At 51.7% G+C, this 20904-nt stretch overlaps 2 protein-coding genes across 2 annotated transcripts in view; both read right to left on the reverse strand.

Annotated features, from left to right (window-relative positions):
• The window catches only part of LOC131208612 (neuropeptide SIFamide receptor-like), a 76820-nt gene that overhangs the window by 2874 nt on the left and 53042 nt on the right, over positions 1–20904 (reverse strand). The gene's annotated exons all lie outside the window — the stretch shown is intronic.
• On the reverse strand, positions 5009–5905 carry LOC131208613 (larval/pupal cuticle protein H1C-like). The gene is made up of 3 exons (XM_058201413.1): positions 5798–5905; positions 5563–5678; positions 5009–5488 (listed from the first exon to the last, which is right to left on the reverse strand). Exons 1-3 carry the CDS (start codon positions 5807–5809, stop codon positions 5230–5232), a joined length of 387 nt encoding a protein of 128 aa, XP_058057396.1. The 5' UTR covers positions 5810–5905; the 3' UTR covers positions 5009–5229.

Consider the following 20904-nt stretch of genomic DNA (forward strand, 5'->3'; position numbering starts at 1 on the left):
CGAGCGGCGACCGTGCCGATGTCGAGTCCGAGATCGATATGCCGGAGTGCGGATGACGTCCGAATAGCAATCGGAGATTCCATTGAGAACCAATCCCGGGCCGGGGCTCCAAAAAGCAATGGCAACCGCTGGATGTTGGAATGTCATGCACTTGAAGTGTTTCGGCACTCCACCGCTCGCTGCACGCATCCCGGAGGCCGGCAGATTCTTGCACAAAAATGGTCACCCCGTTGCAGCGAGTCCGGCGTTTGTACGCGGATTTACACGGAATCGAATGATGGTACGGCTTCGGAAGCCGGTGCCGAGGGACTGGGGGTTGTGAAAAATTATGCTACTCCCTTGACGGTGGCCGATGCACGGGGACCGGGCGAAGGACCGCGTGGGCTCCGACGGTGCTGGCCAACCCCTTTGCGGTTTGCTCGGCAACATTGTGAGTGCAGTGTGAGAGGTTGGTTGGCATCCTTTTTCCGGTTCGCTGCCGATGCTGAATGCGTTACCTTTGACCTTTACCTATGCAGCAGCTGCAGCTGCAGTTCAGCAGCATTCCAGTAGATGAGCGAGAACCGGCCCCAGCCATCCGCCTTCTCCGTTGGCCGCTACCGAAACGGCCTCGCAAACATCGTAAATGCGCGATAATTAATTTTCGTTGCGATTATGAGTGTGTCTGTGGGCAGCCACGGTTCAATAGGTGATGCTCCAGAGCTGACCGAGAAACACCGATCCTTGATTCAAAGCTTCACGAGCGGGCAAAAATTAACTGCAGGCCAATCTATGACACTAGCGGCCATTAAAGAAATGCGTTGTTTCGAAAGGGAAGTTTCCTGGAAGTTATTCGTAACATGAGGTTTCATTAAAACTTTTCACTTCACAAAGGGTACCTTAAAGTGTCAATACTTATGGTATGGACAGCGCACTTCCACAGCCTTTTTGTATGACCATTTCAGCATTTTAAGTTAAGATTGAGACTTTGAATTAATTAATGCGGTTTCAACTCGTTAATTGTTCGACGTTAGCTGCTACTTTCTCCCATATGCACTTTGGATGCGATGGACATGGTTCACCAGGCTGTATCCTGGGTACCCTGAACTTTTTGCGTCTAGGATTCTCGTAACAAATCCACCTTTAATCACCATCGATGATTCGGTACAAGAACCCCTTTCTTTTCTGCCGTGCAAGCCTTTTCTCGCAAATGATTTTCTTTCTTTCATTGTCTCTTTATTTCAATCAATGTGGAACTCAGTGAGACACATTTCTAATCGTTCCCATGGCACTCAGGCTCAGGTTCAGCCAAAATCACCAGTTTTAAACCAAAGCGTCGAAACGAAAGGGCTAAACGGTGAGATTACATCGGAGAATGGGCATGTTAAGGCGCTGCCATAAAATGTCCTTCGGAAATGGTTCCCCTTTGTGGTATTGCACGATAGCGCATCATTGGATACTGGCCTCGCACCCTCCGCCCTCCATACGCCAGTGCCAAATTCCAATAACTAATTTGCGTTGCCAAACCCCATAATCCAACCATCCCCAAGTCCATCAATTAATGGTAAAATCTGTTAGCGAAGAAAGGTGCCGGTGGATGGGAATGCATTTTTGCGGCCACCGGTGCCTCCGGTAGATAGTGTATCAGGAGCACACCGCAACCGAAACCGATGTGACGAGCTGCAGACGGGAGAATTCCGGACCGCGCCCGGACCAGCCCAGCCCAGCTCAGCGTCCCGAGTTTGGGTAGAGTTTTGGGCCAACCTCTAACAATGCGGTCCAACGTCCGGCGGCTTCCGGTTCCTGGAGCGGCGAGTGGTGTCACTTCGGCGGACAGCACACGGGGGTTGTCCACCGAACTGGCACTGTCGCTACTGGATACCTCGAGCTGTCGGACCGGGCCCGGGACGAGAATCCTGCTACTCGTCCCGGGGAACGGCACGAGGCGAACTAAACTAACTAACTTTCTAAAATTTCCACCGATCGGAAAATCGCGGCTAAGCGGTGTGGTCAACTACCGGACCCGGTGGCCGGCAGTGGCGCGGGTGGCATTGGGGGCATTGATTTTCCCTCCCGCCTCTCAGGACCCTCACGCCCGAACCGGGAATGGCAGCGAACTGCCGGTGACACACTCGTTACGCTTGCGGCTGTTTTCATGTGGCCATGTTGCGAAAGTTGCTAACATTCTACACGCCCCGGCAACATTGTGGCTCGAGTGGGACCGCTGTCAGAGAAAGATAGAGAGAGAGAGAGAGAGACAGAGAGAGAGAGAGAGAGGGAGAGAGAGAAAGATAGCCCAAAGCAACTCTGGCGTGTCGGTGTCTCTTTCGCCCGGTTTTAGTCGAGGACGACTCGAACCTGGACACCGCACACACTCTGAGCTTCCGGTAACAGGGACAGCGTTCGGGCTGTTCCTTTTCTCTTTCCACGAAAGTGGTGGCCACGCTCGCGTTGTTTCGCGTTTTTTTTATTGCCATTCTCTGCGCCAGTAATTAGTTTGATGTTCAACGGGGGCCAAACAGGCAAAACGATGAAAAACATGGCCAAAAAGTAGCGTAAACAATGATGGAACGGGGTGCGAAAATGCGGTCTCGCAGGACCATCGGGGCAACGACGGCAATGGCCGGCCACACTGCCCGATAGTGTCACCGGACTCGGCTACGAAATATTTTAGTGACCATACTGACACCGGAAACGGGAATAGAGGAAAAAATACCGGATCTAGGGTTTCCGTTCCGATGCCATTTAAAAAAAAAAAAAATTTCACGTACTGATTGATGGGAAGTTTTGATTTTGTAAATCATTGCTCGTTTGCGCTCGTGGGAGCCTTTTTTTGGTATGATCACATTGTCCCACGTACACGGCCATACTGCGTAGCCGAGATTTTGCGAGGCGATTCTTTAGTCCATTTCGATTCGTGCTCGGTTTGAATCCGTTGGGGATTTTGTTCGCCCCTTGTCGAATTACAACAATTATTGTGTCGTCCTCACGAGTCGATGGTAGCCATTTTGTTCGGCATTTAAACAGCTATCCCGGTTCAGCAGGGGCAGTTTGTTTTCAAATTTAATTTTAACAGAGTCTAGAGCATATACCTCTACTTTGAAACGGGTGAAATGAACACTCTGGTAACGGCGTTCAGTTGTAGTCCAAGCCTGCTCCGATGCACTCCGTTGAGGAAACCTAAGCATGCTTTCGCTCAATTTTTATCAACGTCTGCTTCGATTACCTCGGTTCACTTTTCGACGAGACCTCGAAGGAGTTCAATCCGAAAGGTGACGGTAACATGAAACATAATTTCTGTTTCTATTGCATACCTTGTGGCGTACCGGAAAAAGCTAGGAAAAGCGTTGAAAGAGGAAAAACCGATAGCTTCACCCTGACCGATAGGCATTGCTTAGCGTAATTTACATTGATAGTCAGCCGGCAAATTCATTCGATAAAAATGAGCAAGAAGATTAAACGCTTTTCTTTGTCAACGAAACACAAACGGATCAATGGAAATGATTGATTGCGATGTGTAATGTCGAATGTTTCCTTACTCTTGGTTGGTGGTTTGAAACATCGACAGGTTGTGAAAACGAAGTTGCAGTAACCGACAAGCTGAGAATATTAAAAGATAAATGACAAGCCGTAACACTTCACTGAAAGAACAGGTCGAAATGTGGTGAACCCGTGGCCGAAAGCTGTACAGAGCTGTTTAGATACAGCTCCACAACGCGATTTGAATGCTCAAAAACCATCAATTTCCTTCAATGATGTAACAGTGGGATATTTTCACCAAAGAGCACAAAAGATAACATGATCATAATAACATAACATTCGCAAAAAAAAATTCCTCCAAAGATAGCTATAAAACATCCGCTCCACCAGTGTGAGCAAACACTCGAAACCCAATACCTTCTGTCTGGTCTGGTCTATTCATTCAGCCTTCTCGCTCCTGCTCTCTCTTTCTCTCTCTCTCTCTCTCTCTGTGGGCTAGTGCTCCCCTCGATGGGAAAATGGTAAAAATCTTTAACGGATCATCTCATCGTCGAGATTCGTCCCGTCCGGAAGATCGGCACCAGTCACGCGGACCAATCCACCGTCCAGCCGTGTCGGATACGGTGTCTGGCGTGTGACCAGATTTTGCGACGGTCCTTGGTCAGGTCAGGCATCTCCCGTGCACTCGTGACCGTTCGATGCGTGTGCACTGACCTCCGAAGAGTGGGCAGCCATTCGTCCCTTAAACGGTGTGAAGATAAAATATGTTTATCCACGATTCGACACGTCCCGACACGTCACACGTCGAACGGGCACACTGTGTACTCCTGTGACCCCCACGCGCCCTCCCCCCTATGCTAATGCCAATGCTCATGCTCGGCGCAGCGTGACAACGGGGGTGCAATCGGCAGCCAATTCGCCGGGACGAACTTCCCGGCGATAGCGAGCGGAATAGTTTCTCCAGATGCGCCTTTCGTCAATCCCTTTTCTCCTACTACCTACCATCCATCGGACCCCGCGCGTTGCTCGATTCTTTTGTCTTCTGACCGACGCGACCGAGGCACCGATGTCTGGGCCGGCAAAATGTTCATCCGTGTGCCGAGGGATCTGAGATATCCTTTTGGGCCCGGGGATACGGCACCGGAAAGGGGCCCTGCGGGCGTCCCACTGCCGTTGCATAAAATATGTTTATTGAACTTGATTTGCGACCATTGCTTACAGCCGACGGATGCCGAGCCAGCGAGATCCATTTATCGTTTTATCGAGATCTATCGGCAGAAGGAGGAGCAGAGGACAGACCATAAAACTATGTGTAGCGCGCCCATTCAAGTCAGCGTCGTAAACCATGACGCGGATGTAACAACTCGCCGTTCTTGAGGAGCCCCCATTTGCTTCGAAGGTTGTCAAGGCGTAGCGGGGTCCGGATGAGACGATCGCCTTAATTGAAGGGCGGCCCTTCGGGTGTCGGGTGCTCCCGGAGTTCGGACCTCAGAGATTCAGTGAAAAACACCTCGCTAACTTTTTCAACAAAGTTGTATTGTTTGGGTCCACAGGTCCACGGGATGGGTCTCTCTGCTGCTGAACTATATTTACATGGCCGCGATGCTGCGATGCGTGAGTTGTGTGTGCCGGGGGCGTCGTGTGTTCGCAGGGCTAGTAGTGGTGGTGGTGGTGGTGGTGGTGAAAGTAGTGGCAGTGGTTGTGTAGTGACTCGTTGGAGAAAAAGTTACGCCGTTGCGGGGGGTGAGGGGAGGAGTGGGCGCGGGGCGCTTAGTGGTGGTGGTGGAGGACGACCGGGCTGGCGACGACGCTCTTGACGACCGGGACGGCGTGCACGGAGTGGACGACCGGGGACGAGTGGACGACCGTCTTGACGACCGGCGCGTGGTGGACCAGCGGCGCGTGGTGGACCAGCGGGGCGTGGTGGACGACCGGGAGGGCCTTCACGACGGGCGCGTGGTGGAGGGCCACCACCGGGGCCGAGTGGACGGCCACGGTCTTGACGACCGGCGCGTGGTGCACGACGTGCCTGCGGAACGAAACGGGACACCGGCGTTAGGCAAGGGATCAGGGGAGCGGAGGCTCTTCCGGGGGGCGACTTACGACGACGAGTGGCTCACGGCAACCGGGGCGGCGTGGACCAGCGGGACCGAGTGGACCGGGGACACCACGACTCCTGGGGCGGCGGCAGCGACGGCCAGGACGCAGGCGGCAACGAACTGTAAACGAGCGGACCGATATCAGACAACCTGGACAACCTGGTAAGGTCCTGGAGGCCGTGGTCCCGGACGAGACCGAGGCCACTGCCTGGCCGGACTTCCGGGCCGAGGGTACGCACCAGCTTGAACATTTTGACGTGGAAGGGTTTCTGTTTAGGGGTTGACTGGGTCAAACGACGCTGGTCGACGAAGGCGAAGGCTTTGTAACACTCGTAGCTGCGGTACACAACAACTGACTGACGATCCGTTCGGAGCCACGGCCAGCTTTTATAGTCAAAGTTCACCTCCACCGACGAGTGCGTCCTTCCGAGAGTGGAGCGAAAGAGCCGAGGGGAACCGAGGGCCGAGGGGTGGCGGCGGCTGGGAAGCCTTGCAAGTTGAACCCGATCGCGTGTGCGTCAAGTGACTCGCCGTGGGCTCGGCTCGCGGTTCGCGTTCCTTCCGCGACACATCCGCGGCGTCGCGCGCTCGGCGTCGCCCCTTCCACGTGCGTCCTGGCGCTGCCGCTGCCGGAGGCCCGTGCGTTGCGCTCGCGTTGCTCAATGTTTTCGTGGCGTCTCGCTTGCGCAAACCCCCCTCCCCTCGGGCTGCTCGACCCTGGGACCACCGGTGGACCTTCCGACCGTAGGCCGATCACACCGGTCCGGGTTCCCCCCCCCACGCCGTTGTTCAATCGTCGGCGATCTGTTCGTTTTTTTTTTTCTGTGTACTACCTCCTCCTCTAGGGCACGTGGGGTCACTGTCAGGCCGACAGGCGGCCATCGAAGGCATCTCGACGACGACGGCGACGAGGCTCTCGAGGGTTGTTTTTCGATTCGCACGCACTCACGCACCACAATTCCCAAATTGGGTAGATGAAACGGGCCAGCAAAAAAAAAAAAAATGGACGTTCATTTCCGCGTTCTAGACACACTTGGCGGGTGTTCGGTGGAGGATAGTTTGAACGGCGAAGAGTGGATCCAATTCTAGCCCCAAAGCTCTTAACTCTGTCCGCTGAGCTTCGCCGAAATGGCGTCTTAAAGGTTTTTGGGCGAGCGGAGATCGCGGGAGAACGGTTCGGCCACGGATTTCATGGCCGATCAGGGGCAGCCCGGAATGGAATGTGATCGAACAAACCGAATCGATTTTCGGTGTTGGATTCTAAGCTCGATAAGGCCGAACGTGGAAGCGGCGAGCGGGCGGTAGCATTTAGCATGTGGGCTGAAAAATCTCGAGCCGCTCCGCATAAATTGAGCTAATCTTATTGCATTCATCGCTTTTTTAGTTTAGTTTCAGAGATATTTTACGCAAAGCTTTGCGATTTGTTGTGCTAAGAGTGGCGCTTCTTTTTCTATTTTCAATTCAATGGATCAAAATCAATTCGGTGTTGTAATGTTACACTGCTTTTTGATGGGGAAAAATACCGTTCAAGGGAAGGTATGGCTTGAAAAGTGTTTGCACGTTGGATTGTAGATTTCATACGTGGTTCAAACGGCTTCAAACTTGGATGATTGCAAACGGACGTCTAAATGGAGCGGTTACGACAGAAAACATTAAGAATATTCACAAAATCGTTTTGAATGATCGAAAAGTTGATTCAGTTAGACTCTGAGCAGTGCCAGGTTCAAACGTAACTACCCGGATTTTTTGCGTCGATATAAGGACAATGGACGAAATATGGATCCATTGCTTCATTCCGGATGGCCTCAGTATTTTGGGTCCATCAGCAGTTGTTGGAGCGTTGGAAAGCCTAACTTCGAACTTTGAATTGCTCCCACAGACCTCAAAAATTGTTCACCGGCATGAAATGTAGGTCAAATGAAGAGGTTATCGGTGAAACTGGGCCCATTTGGAGGCAAAAGATAAATCGTTCTACAAACGTAGTATTGAGATGTTAGAGCGACCTTGGAATGATTGTGTGCCTCGCAATAAAGCTAATTTGGAACAAAAAACCGCGAGTTTTCTCTCTTAGACTCGGGACTTTTCAGCCCCTGGTGTTATTTTAGCTTTGGTAAGTTGCTTGATTACAGGTCCTGGAATTACTCATGGGAAAACATCGAAAACCTTTACGGGTCATTTTGGGTCATTCGACAATTCTTGATCATCTAGAGAAGTACTAGGCCTCGCTGGGCAGACTGGCTAGTGTCAGTCCCTCACAACGCAACACGCGTAGCGGAATAGTGAGCCTCGCCCAGCGACGGATACCGTAACCCAGAAGGGTTCAATCATAATAATCAACGCCAATCGGCTTGATTGCAGCGCAAGACGCCGTAAACAGCCGAGCCGACCCGGCTCGGAACGCACCCACACGGCCATATGGCGTCACCCCGAAAAACCTGTCTGACATCAGGTCGAGTCAGCTGATTGATTGCCTCTCTCCATCTCCGTCGGCCGTCCGGCGGCTTCGGCGAAGCAGGAACACGTTTCGAGAGGCGTATAATTTTAATTGCTCTTGAGCGCAACGCAACCGCTCATTTCGCCTGTGGCCTGCCACCGGCAGCGCCGTACAGGTTATCGCGGCCTCTGCAGAGGGACCCACGAGCGTAGACATCACGCGGTGGTGGTTCAATGTCACGCTTCGGAGTCACCCAGGTGCCCGGTCCACTCCAGAACGGAGTGCGCGGATCCAGGAGCAGCCGGAATCGGAAGCAAGACTCCCGAGATACAGTGACCCAATTCAGGGTCTACACTTGACTGCTTCGGTCCGGGCACCGGGCTTCACTCCTGAGGACTGTTGAGCCGAGGTTGTACTGTCGGCGAACCTCGCATACCCGGAGGGTATCCTATTAGAGATCGCCCGAGAGCGCGAGAGGCCAAATTAGCACGGGGTATCGGTGAGACTCGCGAAAAGGCTCTCGATGCGTACGACATTGGCTGCGTTTCGGCCCCCCCGAGGTGAGCAGCCTGCGCTTTGTTTGCTACACTCGATCGTCGATATTTGGAGACTTCCGGAGATCGCTTCATAGATGGGTCTCTTCGAGGTTCAGGGTTTACGATGGTTGTAAAATTTGCGGAGCGCAAAAAAACACAAACGAACACACGTCAAGGACGACCTGCAATACCGATGGTCAACTGGGGGCCTCGATCGGTAACCCGTTAGCGCCGTTTGGGAACTTTAAAGACCTTCCGACTGTTTGAAGCGGATCCTTGACAGCATAGCGTTCGGAGAGGAAAATAAATTTGGCACCCCAAAAATCGCTGCGCAACCGATGATTAGACGAGCGCAGGACCCCCGCTGAACGCCCCCAGCGGTCCCAGGGTCAGATATCAGACGGAATCCAATCGCGGTTTAATCGCCACGGCACGTGCACAGATGTGTCACGTAACATTAATCGGCTCCGAACGGTGCCTGTGGTACGTATAAACATAATTTAAAGTGCTCCACCGGGTGGCAACAAAAATAAATATCAACAATTGTGCTGTTGGGGCGCGGCTATTTATGAGGCGGGCGTAGCGTACCATAAAACGGCCCGTTGATGGTGGTGCGATAATTGAGCGATTAATTTTGTGTTTAACTGGCGACCGCCATCGGACCCCCGGACGATTCTATTTTTATTGGCGATACATGTACATTTAGTCGCGCTCTGGTGTTCGTGTTGAGGTGAGTGATTGAACTTTAATCGCATACAATTAATGTTACTTAATTAATGTGCATTTTTTTGGCCGACCTGAACTGAAACTGTTTGATCAAGCAAAAAACTGCAAACGACCTCAAGGTCGTGTAGTTCCTGCAGCAAGCGGGGGTCGCTCTTCCAGCAGGAGTCGGAGCTCCTTGGACCTCTGCGAGAGATCCTCCCGATGGACGGTCTTGAACTATGATAATTCATGCGCTCGGCTCGGCCATAAGAACTCAATCATGGCGATCACGAGAACGGTGAGGACGCCGGCCAATTAATCGAGGCGAAGAGCGCCCCACTTCAAGCCGGCGTTGCGACCTTCTTCTGCTTCGAGCCCCGGAGCCGGAGCCAGTTCATCACGTGGGTCATCGGCGATCCCCGGCTGAGGTCACGCCGCGAGATGATTGAAGCTGATATTAAGGTGCGGAATAGGAAAAGGCTACGCGAGCCGGTGCCGATGCCGCCCTGCGCGTCACGCTAGAACCTGACACTCGCGAGGAGGCACTCGTTTCTCAATGTTTTCCGCTTGTCAAATGTGGCCAACGCCAACGGTTGCGCCCGCCCCCCGCCCCGAGGGTTATCCGGTTGTGTCCGGCGGACGGCTGGCCGTGGGCTTTTGGGGCGAAATCGGGGGGCGTCCTGTTGCTCGGGGAAGTCTAGTCAGACGCAGGCTCGTGGGGGGTTGAATCTGGTTCACCTATTTTTAGTGCCGCCTTGCTCGGTCGTAGCGGTTTTAGGTCGCGCCACTCGACTCAACCGCCGACCTGGGACCATGGGGCTACAAGGATACATCGGACGACTTGACGGCGTATAAAAAAGTGGTCCGTTTTCGATGCTTCGATGCTGCCCGAATGAAGTAGTCCAGCATAGATGTCCGAAAGAGCGGCGAGAGTGCGCGGCATGTGGGATGCACTTAACCCCCCGGTTGGGCCTGGGTCATATGTTTATTAGCTTGCCACTGATCGCAGATACGAATCGATTCGGGCTCCGTCGGTGGTGGGGGATCATGGTGGGGCTTTTGTGGGGTGTTACACGAAACGTGACACAAGCAGCAAGCAGCACGAACACCGAACACCGATCCGATGCTGGCAGCGGGATCTGTCTGCCTCCGGTGCCATGTTTTGCAAAGGGTGCCCTTTTCCACAAACCGGAGACCAGACTGCCGGGTGCGGGTGCGGTAAATGTCAAATGGCGCGGCCCGAAGAGGAGCCCCTTCGGTGAGTCACGCGGTCCCTGTCAGGTGCCCGTACCCGATCCGGGTGTTCTTGGGCTGCTTGGGGTTCTGGTTGTGAAACCCGATCTTCAGCCGACCGAGAGGCACCGCACACATAAATCTGACCCGACGAGTCTGAGTTACGGCACCGGCGGCTACGGGAAGGGTGCACGCATAAAACACGCAAAGAAGTGATCTCGATCTCCATCCTCCAGCATCTCATTACCGTAATGACAGCATTAATCGTCGGGACCTTGAGGCACTTGAGGCGCTTGGGGCTGGCCAACCTCCGGCCGGCCATCTCTCCGTATCGGGTCGGGATCGCGTCGCGCCGCATCTGGAGCAGCGGTGCGGCTTCTTGACCTTGCGACCTTGCGCGTGCGCGAGTGATATCGCGCGAGGATCGCGCAAGGTACACCTCTTCCTCGATTCTCATTTACGGCAGCTTGTCGGCCGGCAGCGGCTTTCGGCGTGGGGACATTCGCGGGGAGGGGGGGTGGTAAAGAGCGCACGCAAGGCAGCGCCAACCTTGCGGTGCGCGTTGCGCGCCAAGAGCCCCTTGCTCCTTATTTATGTGTTGCACTGCACTCAGGTTGTCGCTGAAATGCGATACGCGGCCGCCAATCGCCGCCAACGAGGTTATTATGACTGCCATAATCGTAGCCGTGTGCGCGCGTGCGTTTGCGCCAGCAGTCTTCCGCCCGGCACCTGCAGCACCACCCCCCCGACGGCGGAGCGGGATGCATTTGGGAATGCGACGACGCGTTGCCGTTATGCAACAGCATCATCGTCGATCGCCAGTCGCGCTCGCGCTCACTTTCGCTTTCCGGCTGCGGCTGTCGTGACTTCGTCTCAGGCTCCACGGGCCGGTTCGGACAAGTTCATGAGCACGCCGCCGTCGCCACGGGCTGAGGTATTAGAATTTAAAATTCAATTACACACGGTGCGGTGCGGGTCGTGCTGACGTGCGGCGGATGTGGCGGCCACCGGAAGGTGTGTAGGCTGCCGGCAGCCAGCAGGCTAATGAGCCTCGAAACAAGACGTGGACATAGGTCGATGTCGTGCCCGGTGTCCGCTGACGTTGATGGGGCCCGTCAGCATCTCAACCACCTGGCCCGGCCTCCTCCTCCTCCTCTTCGCTCGACGTTGATTCGGTCTACGAATGGGAATTTAATCAAATTGAAAGCAATGATGCTGCCAACAAGCGGCTAAACGACTGACAGGTAGTATTGTGGTTTCGTTCGTTGTTCGACCGAGAACACTATTGTTTTTGTCGATTTTTTTCGTGATAAATACTTAGCATTGCCCAGTGAAGCTTGACAATCGAGATTTCATCACTGCGCCGAAGGCAACTAGATGGTTGTGTTCGGACCAAACTGGCAAACATGACAAACATCTACGTCGACAAGTTTTGACAATTGTAAATCGAGTTGTTAGTGTTTTACGTGTTTAATACATCTGGTCCCTTCAAATAAGTGGCGAAGCTTTCATGTCCAGAGTACAAGACAATATCGGCCATGCTTTCAATTTTACATAGTGTGTCAAGTCAAATTTTACATAGTCAAATTTCATTCTGAAAAAAGGTAAACATTGGGAACAACTTGGACATTTACGAAATTGGGCGCTATACGTTTGCAGAAAATTGGGAAATATTAAAAATTTATTTCCAAAGTGGTGAATCTTCAACCTTAAACTGTACGAAATTCAAAAAGCCCAAGCCGAAGCCTTCGTACTAATTACCTTAAACTATAGAGCTATGCTGTTGTTCATGTTCAATTCGTAAATATCAGTACAACGAGTGTAAATCGCAAAATGTTCTTAAAATCCTAGAATAAATCGTAAATTCTGCCAAATCTACGATCGATCGACAGCACGTTACTTTTAGACAAGACTTAAAGTTAAAGAAAACAGTGCTGTACATTCTGGGTACATGAAGTACCCGGAAATTGTAAATAAAACAAACAGTCTTCATTTATTCATCAATATTTATTGTGGCGTTAGATTGCTACACATGTCAGTGACATATGGTGAAAAGTTCGGCCATTTTGAATAATGTTAACTATGGCTTATGATGAAGCTATTAAGACCAAAATCGTTGGCTTATCGTTGGTTCCAATTTTTTTCAGATGACCGAGAAGATGTGGACGTCAAAAAGCCAAGTTTGGTCTATTGGGAACAGTTTTGCTTAAAGTTTTCTTTAATAGCAGGGTCGTGGTGCATCATGAGTTGTTGCCAAAGGATAGAACGGGTAAGAAATAATATTTCCTGCAAGTTATGCGCAATTTGCGTGAAGCAATCCACCACAAACGCGAAGATCCAAGAACGAAACCACACACGCACACGAAGTTTAAGATCGTGGCTTGTGTGTGAATTTTTAGCCAAAAACTACAAACTAATTATGCCAAAGTCAGCGTATTGACCAAATTTGGCACCCTGTGGTTTTTTGTTGTTTCCAAAACTCAAATTACCGCTTCGTGGTCAATTAATTTAGGAGAAGACAGAAGTCGCCGATAAGACAAAACACGTTCAAGCAAAACAACTGTAAAAAATTAACTGAGCATTAAAAATAGCCAAAATTATCACCATAAGTCACTTACATGTGTAGCAATCTAACGCCACAAAACAATCGAAAATCGAATAAAGCATTTCCTATAAGATCACAAATACCCGGTACTTATTTGACGGAATGTATAGATTTAAATGTGAAATAAATTCCTGTAGTGAAACCGTCGAACCATGCAGATTGGGGAGATCATGGATGAAGTATTCAAACCCAAGCGTAGATTAATGATAAAAAGGGAAATAAAAATGCATGACGAATAAGATGCGGGTCCATTTGAAACTTCAACGTTTGCCACTTTGAACCCAGACCCGGACCAATCATCCATAAAGCGGACTCCAAAGGCCGCCGTGTCGTGCTGTTGCTTTCAAGCCAAAGTTTGCCGAACGATGGATATTTATCCAAAGCATTTAATTGCTTGTTCCGCATTTTTCACACCGAACTGCCCGACGAGTGATTCGGTGGCTTGGCGCGATTCTTAAATAGCAATTAAAAGTAGACCGTCTTCGCGCTTCGCATTTTCGCATACGCCGCAGCTTATCATCCGCAGGTCCAGGACGGGCAACAACTTATCCAATTGCCGTCCAAGAAGACGAGACGAGCCGCCTTTGGGCCGATGGTTGTTCGTTCACCAGAACAAATCAGAGCGCCACACGTTTTATGCTCCGACAACCCCCAACTGGGTGACCTTCACAGGGTGGTGCGAGGTTCACGTGCCGCTTTTCGATCGTTCAGCTTCCGACGAGTACACCGAACTCAATCCAGCGTTTCCGTCACTGTCGCGGATCGATCCAGACTTTTTTCTTGGGTTGGCGTGTAACACCTTTCTGTTTGGCCGTGAAATCGATTCCGATTCACTGGGCCGCCAATCGGGGGGGGTGACCCGCTGAACGGAAGTTTTGGAACTCCGGGTTTTTCTTGTTTTAACTGCACCAACACTTGTTTTGGGTACGAAACATGGCTGAAAGTTCCTAATATTGCTCGCATGAAAGTGGACACGAAAGCATAAAGCAAAAATTCCGCTCGACGGTGAAAGAAAACAAATCGATCAACCGACGCCCGCCTTTTCTGTTGCCGTCTTTGCGGACAATAGTTTGTTGAAGTTGATGTGGCCCCTCGATTGCGACCACTCACCGAGGGTATCGATAAACTTTGGTAAACTGTAGGTGTTTCCTTGCACCACCTATGCGAAGTGTTGGACGTGTCGTAGGTCGAAAGTGTGTATCGAAAAGTTAAATTTACACACCCTGCCGAGCCGTTCACTTTGGCCCAGAACTTTCCGCGTCGGCATCGGGAACATTGCTACCCATTTCATATTCGACAGGTTTGCATTGCATCCTGTTTGGGAACTGTTTTTTATTATAATTCATGAGTCTTGACACAGTTCAGCTCAGTTGATCTATTTATTGTGTGCTGTCGTCAGGAATTTTCCAACTCTTTTGGATGTTTTCCGAAACAGAAGGGTATTCGATAGACCTTCCATATCTACCTTCAAGGCAATGCCGGAACTATTTTCTGTTCGTTCTGGAACCTTCTTATGAGCCCTACAAGAGAATATTTCATAAACATTTCATATGAAACATTTTACAAAATTTGTCAATAAAAAACAGAAAATTTATTTGGATTCCCGGGCAAGGGCGAGGAAAGATCCCGAAAATCTTAATTAAGTCTGCTGCCAAATGTTCTGCTGCCGAAAGTTAAGGTTGTCGAAACACACCCTCGACACGATTCGATAAAAACTGGATCAAACGAACTCAGGTGGCATCTCCAATCCCATCAAGGGCGTAAAATTAGGCGGCACAATAAAACGTTTAAAGCGAGGCTCTGCCGAGCACTGGCGGCACAACATGTACGCATTAATAGTGCTCTGTTCGACTCGGAACGGAACTATCCGAACCGCTGGAGATGAAGGCAATCCTCGAGCTGGAACACCAGCTCCATCCGGGCCGGGGCGATTCGTTCGATCCTGGATCGATCGGTGGGTCCCGGTGGACCAGGACGGCACTCGGTGCGCCTATCCCGATGGCAACACTCTGTTTATTTGCCCATCGTAACCGACGACAAATCAAATGCATAACGAGCGAGGATCTCCCGGCGGTGCGACATCGGCATCGACTTTGAAGCGATGGGACGGTTTGCGTCTCCGCCTCCCAACAACCAAGGGGGGGGCCCCCCCCCCCCCTGTGCCGCCTTTCGTTTGTTGGGCCAGCCCCCCTCGGGATGTTCGTTTGGCTGTACCCATCGGCTGTACCGGAACCGGAAAAGAAACATTCGGCACGGAAGGACCGACAGAACGGAGGGTGGTGGCAAAGGGGGGCGGAGGATAGAGCTTCATTGCAGTCGAATGGATCGGACCCCCACATCGACAATCGATGGAGGGTGTGATAGCAACGGAAAAAAGTGGGAAATAAATCGCTTCACAAGACGCGCCGCTGGAATCCTGCCGGGCAGGGCAGGGAAGGTACAGGCCAACCGGGGGAGGGGGGCTTACGGGCCGTACACTGGAAAATGCAATTTTCCTTGTCACAAAAGTACACCTCAGTTCACCGGCACACAGCACCCGGTGCACCCACTGGCGGCAATAAACGCCAACGGGATCGTCGTCGTTGTGAAAAAGGACGCAAAAGGACATATCGCCAGGGGAGGGGAGGAAGTCGATGCGAGGGCGGGGGTCATCTGCGAGACGGATGGCACAACTTTGTCGTGGCCGGTGGTCGGTGGTGTGGAGATTGATATTGAACTTGAAAAAAGGGCTCCAACCACAAACGGAAGCCGGAATACGTGGAGCCCGAACAGTAGATGGGACCATATCAAAGCGCCCGGCCGGAGAGGCCCCCCCCGAGGTCTGCCGGGACCCATCGTGTCTTCCCACCTCAAGTCGCTGTTCGTCTTATCTTTGCGTGCAGTGTGGTTGGATCCGCTTGATACTACACGTCTGGCCACATGCACAGCCGGAAGCCAGCACCAGCACCTAGCGGGCGGAGAGCAAAAAAGCTCGATCTTCAAGTCGGCCAGCGCTGTGGGCAAAATTATCCGCCCGCTGGACACCGACCGTACTCTCGGCCATGGTTCCCCGCCAAGTGACAGCTACTGACAGCAGCTCGTTCGAGCCCCGTGCGTAACAAGTGGACGCTACGGAACGGGTTCGTGTGCGTGGATGGTCTTGTTATTGTTGGACATATTGTGACCACCATTGGCTAACCTCGGCACCATGCCAACGGCGAGATGTGCGGTCCTGTGGTCCTCACAAACTTCTCTGGAACTCTCCGGTTCGGAGCAGGACCTGCTGCGGTTCCTCTCTCCAGCCAGGACAGGGTGACGAGAGAGAGAGAGAGAGAGCGGGACGTTTCCAGTAATTATTTCATCGAGCGCTGGGCGAACGGGGCGCCCGGTCTGTGGTGAAGATCTCCGGCATAAAAACCCTTTGAACTGCTGTGCTTGACCAGTTGCATGGGCTGTGAAACATTGTTTTTGTGTCCGGCTGCCTCCTGCTTTCGCTCGGCCCAAGCAATGAAGCAGAAAACGAGGAATTCATTACGCAGTGGAGTGGACAGTCCGCCCGGGCAAAAGGCCTGCAAGAAATGGGCATCAAATTGAGTTGAACACAGCTCTAAATTAATTATCACCGTGCAGTGGCGGGCAAAGAAATGGACGGCGCTTTGTTACAGAGAGCCGAAGTCGTTTGGCTGTCGTTTCGAGCTTGCTGCAGTGAGGCAACTAAGCTCTGGAATTATGGCAGCTTGGGCATTTGCTATATTCCATGCCGCTACTTGGCATAACAAAGGGACATCTTTCGAAATTATTAAAATCAGGCATGACGGAAGGCCGGCAGATCGACAAAGTGACAGTTGTGAAGGAACGACTTAATTTCACACGGATGACGATCTGTTAGGTCGATCCCCAAAACCGAAAGGAGAGTACATAGCTCTAGTCCAAGAATTCAGTTGCCCCACTCTCCAAAGAACTCCCACAGACTCGCAAGCCAACGGGACACAGTGCTCTAGGAAAATTGATCGCGGTTCATCATAAAGCTCGAGTTCCGTGCCGGGCGGCAGTTTCGATCGATCGTTCACCGACCGACCGGCGATCGACCGGTGACGACAAATCCCTCTCATTTCGAGCTTCCGGCATGTAATTTCAATTAGAGCTGGCGGCCACGGCGAGCGGTATACCGTATAGTGAACGGGTCGGGCCGTTAAATTTTACTAACCACTTTAACGCGAGCGAAACGCAAAAAGCCGGAGCCGCCGGAGCAATTAAACGCAACGCAATGCCCGGCTAATGTTTCATCAGATTAAATAGATCGCTGCGCATGGCATGGCATGGCGCGGGGCATCGCGGTGCGTACGCGGATTTGTTATTAATTTGCAAAGCTGTCGGCTGTTCCGGGAGTCCTTGAGTTCCGAGCAGCGGCACCAGCAGCACCAACCAACCGGCTGTGCTGCGTATCAAAACGCCGGATTCTTATTCATAGACCCTTCCCGGTCGACATCGCTTCCTTCCTTGAAGGAGGGACTTTCTGATGGGAGATGCTGTTGCCGTCAGCGGCAGAGTAGCGTTTGAGTGTGCGTCTTTGGGGATTACTTTAATGAATGTCAACCGCGGCACAGGTAGCACCGGCTCTAGCGCAGGATCGGAGGATTCAGGTCGGCCTGAAGTAGTCGGTTGAAGCGCCTCAGTTGCGACGCCGGCTCGTCTCGTCGGCGGAGCATTTGTTGGTGCACACTAATGAAGATGTAACCGTCACTCGCTTCGCCAGCGACCCGCGTGCACATGTGTGGCCGTCGGCTAGTCGAACGGTACCTTTCCGGCTTGTTGGAGTTTTACAATGAACTATGTCGCGTGAACTATGTCGTGAACTATGAACTATGTCGAACTGAACTGAACCAAAACGATGGCGGCTGTTAAGCGCGCGAAGCGTGAAATCGTGAAACGCCTGCTTAGATTTCTGCTCTCCGAAGGATTAATCTTTCAGTCCAATGCGTTCCACGGTTGGCTACGGTTTCTCCTACCCTACAGGGTGTTCCATCACGATCCATACTATTGAAATGTCAAAAAAACTCCGCTATTTGTTAGTCGATTGGGACAAATGAGCAAGATTTATCTAGAGTATATAGAATGCCGTTTATAACCAATCAACAAAGAAGTCATCAAAAATTCGCCATTAATAAGCACGCAAAGTTTTCCCAATTGAACGATTGTTTTCAATGTAATTCAAATTCAAACATTTAGAACGGCATTCTTCACGTCAAAAGCCTCAGCTGCAAACTCGAAGCCCAATAAATAGTAGCTCTGCTTTGACACTCGCGGAATGTCAGATTTCGAACCGCATCGGATCGTTGGTCGCTGTAAAAGTGACAATTATCAGACGCGGCGAAGATCAAATGCCAAAGCGTTCGGGCCGTTCCGTTGGCATCCCCGATACTTTGCGCTGCACCTACGAAGGGAACACAGACCGCCGTAAGAGGAGATACGTTTTACGCGACAAACATCCACAGGTACAGCAGCGATGTCCTCGGTTCGATTGGCGGTTTGGAAGTGGAAGTGTGCTCCCGGAACTGTGTTCCCCGCGGGGGTTCGCTACGCCCCAAACGGTACCGGATCGTCAGATTTGGCCACTGCCTGACAGGGAGAGAAGCGTGCTGGTGAAATAAGAAATCGAATCGAGTAAATTGCGTTCGCAATTACCAGGACTAACGATTCGGACAAACAGTGCGCTATCGATTAGATTTCGGGTTTCGGTGCTGGCGTCTGGCGATAGTAAAGTAAACTAATTTCGCCATCTTTTATGCTGGTGGCTCTCAACTTTTACGCGCCATAAGAGTGTCCACGTGTTCATCGCGGGGAGGGCGCGCCCCGAAAAAGTTGGTCACAGCTTGCCGTGTCCGGTCCGGGACATCAGCCCACGCCGGTACATGACAGGAATGATAGAGTGATTTCATGATTGCACCCGCGTCCGTGGAGTGGCGGCGGTGTTCGCTGTCGGCAACAGCACTCAGCGCACTCCAAGGATGCACTTCTCCTTCCCGGCCGGAAGCGGGCCGGATCCGGAGCGCCGGAGATGAAAGAACGCTAACAAAATAAGCGAAGAAAAAAGGCAACAATGACTTTTTCCCGTGCTTCCCGAGAAAACTGTTATCAAGGTTCTTTGGTGGCTCAGATCCTGCCTGCCGACTGCCGTGGTGGAGTTTGCTTTCTTCCTAAGGAGTCTTCCCAAGGAGACATCCTCGCCAGCGGAGACACCTTCGTCCGACCGACGAGCCCGCAACATGATAGCACCGTGCAGCGGGCGCAATAAAGTGGGAAATAAAGTATCGAAGGAAAAACAGCGGACAGGCAGACAGACCGATCCACCAGCAAAAACGGAAGTGTGGTGCAGGAAGGCAAATATTTACCAGAAGCGAAGGCGAAGAAAACAAAATGGCCAACAAACCGCTCAGCACGGCACGCGTTTTTCCGGTGTGGCCGATGATTTCGAGAAATTCCGAAATTATGTTGTGGGGAGAAGAAACCCGTCTTCCGGATTTTCTTGCCACTTCCTGACACCACCTGACACCGTATCAACTCCCGGGATAATTTGCGCCGGCGGCAGAACGACGACAGGACGGCGATGCACGGGGATCCTCGAATGCGAATTGTATCCTCCGCCGGCGTAAAACAAGCACCAGGAATTGCACCGGGGATGGGCCGATTCTTCATCGCCGTGGTTCGGCTTTTGCCAATCATGCTTGACATCTTTCCCGAACATCCGACCAACGTCATATAGCGTACCCCCTCCCCGGTCTCGATGGCCAGTGTCATCGATTGGAACCGCGTGGGACGGGAGCGACTTCGCGGAATGTAGAATATGCACATTCCCGGGGTGCAGGGGAACCGGATGGGCCACATCTTGGCTCAGCGGGGGCGCACGTGTGCACATCCCGCACCGTCCGTAGCTTCCGGAGACGTGCTCCAGGGCCGGCCCACGACGGTAATCAATCTTCTTCACACGCCCCGGAGATTGATTCTGCTGTCGGCATCGATAGGGGCGCCGGACTGCACCGGGGAAGCGGGAACCGGTCGTCACGAACCACAATGGCGAGGCGAAAATAAACTCCAAACTCCAAAAATTATACTTGATGGAGGAATACCCGAGTAGAGATCGGGTTCGGGGTCGGTCCTCAAAACAGACTAGCCACTCAAAAAGGGACGTTTCGACGTTAAAGTGGGGCTGAGGACGGCGTTTGCTATTTCAAGCATCTTATACGAACTACATTGCAATAATGAAGATCAACAGACCAAGTGAAGCGCACCCGAGCTTCAGTAGTTCTCTTTTAAATAGCAATCTTTGCGTTGGTCACTAGGGAAACGTTAGAGAAACAAGAATCAAAGTGGTAGCTCATTTTCCAGGACATCATCTCTTTGGTCGTCGTAATCACCGAACACCGAACAATACTAGAAGACACAGGCTGAAGATCATCAAACGCTTGATTAGACAAACCTTTTTCTCGTCAAATAATCGGATTAACGTGTCCCAATTGTCCCAACCACGACATTCACAAAATGCGGCTATAGCGATTTGAATTCAGGTCTTGGGGTCGTGGTTGTTGGTTTGCTCACGTAACATTTGTCTTTCACCGATCCCCAAACATGTGGGTTCAATGGTGTCAAATCACAACTTCTTGGAGGCCAATTCACAACCCCATTTCTGCTGATTATTCGCTGTCACGAAGGAAACTAGATGTCGTTTAAGTTTTCAGCTTCAATTTCATCGAAGAACCAGTCTCGGTAGCGTAGGCATTCAACACTTACGGCGGCTTCATTTTCGAAGAAAATGGACCGATGATGTCGCCAGACGTAAAATGCCCACCAAACAAT

Source organism: Anopheles bellator, chromosome 2 (assembly GCF_943735745.2).
Source record: "Anopheles bellator chromosome 2, idAnoBellAS_SP24_06.2, whole genome shotgun sequence".
Taxonomy (NCBI): Eukaryota; Metazoa; Arthropoda; class Insecta; order Diptera; family Culicidae; genus Anopheles; species Anopheles bellator.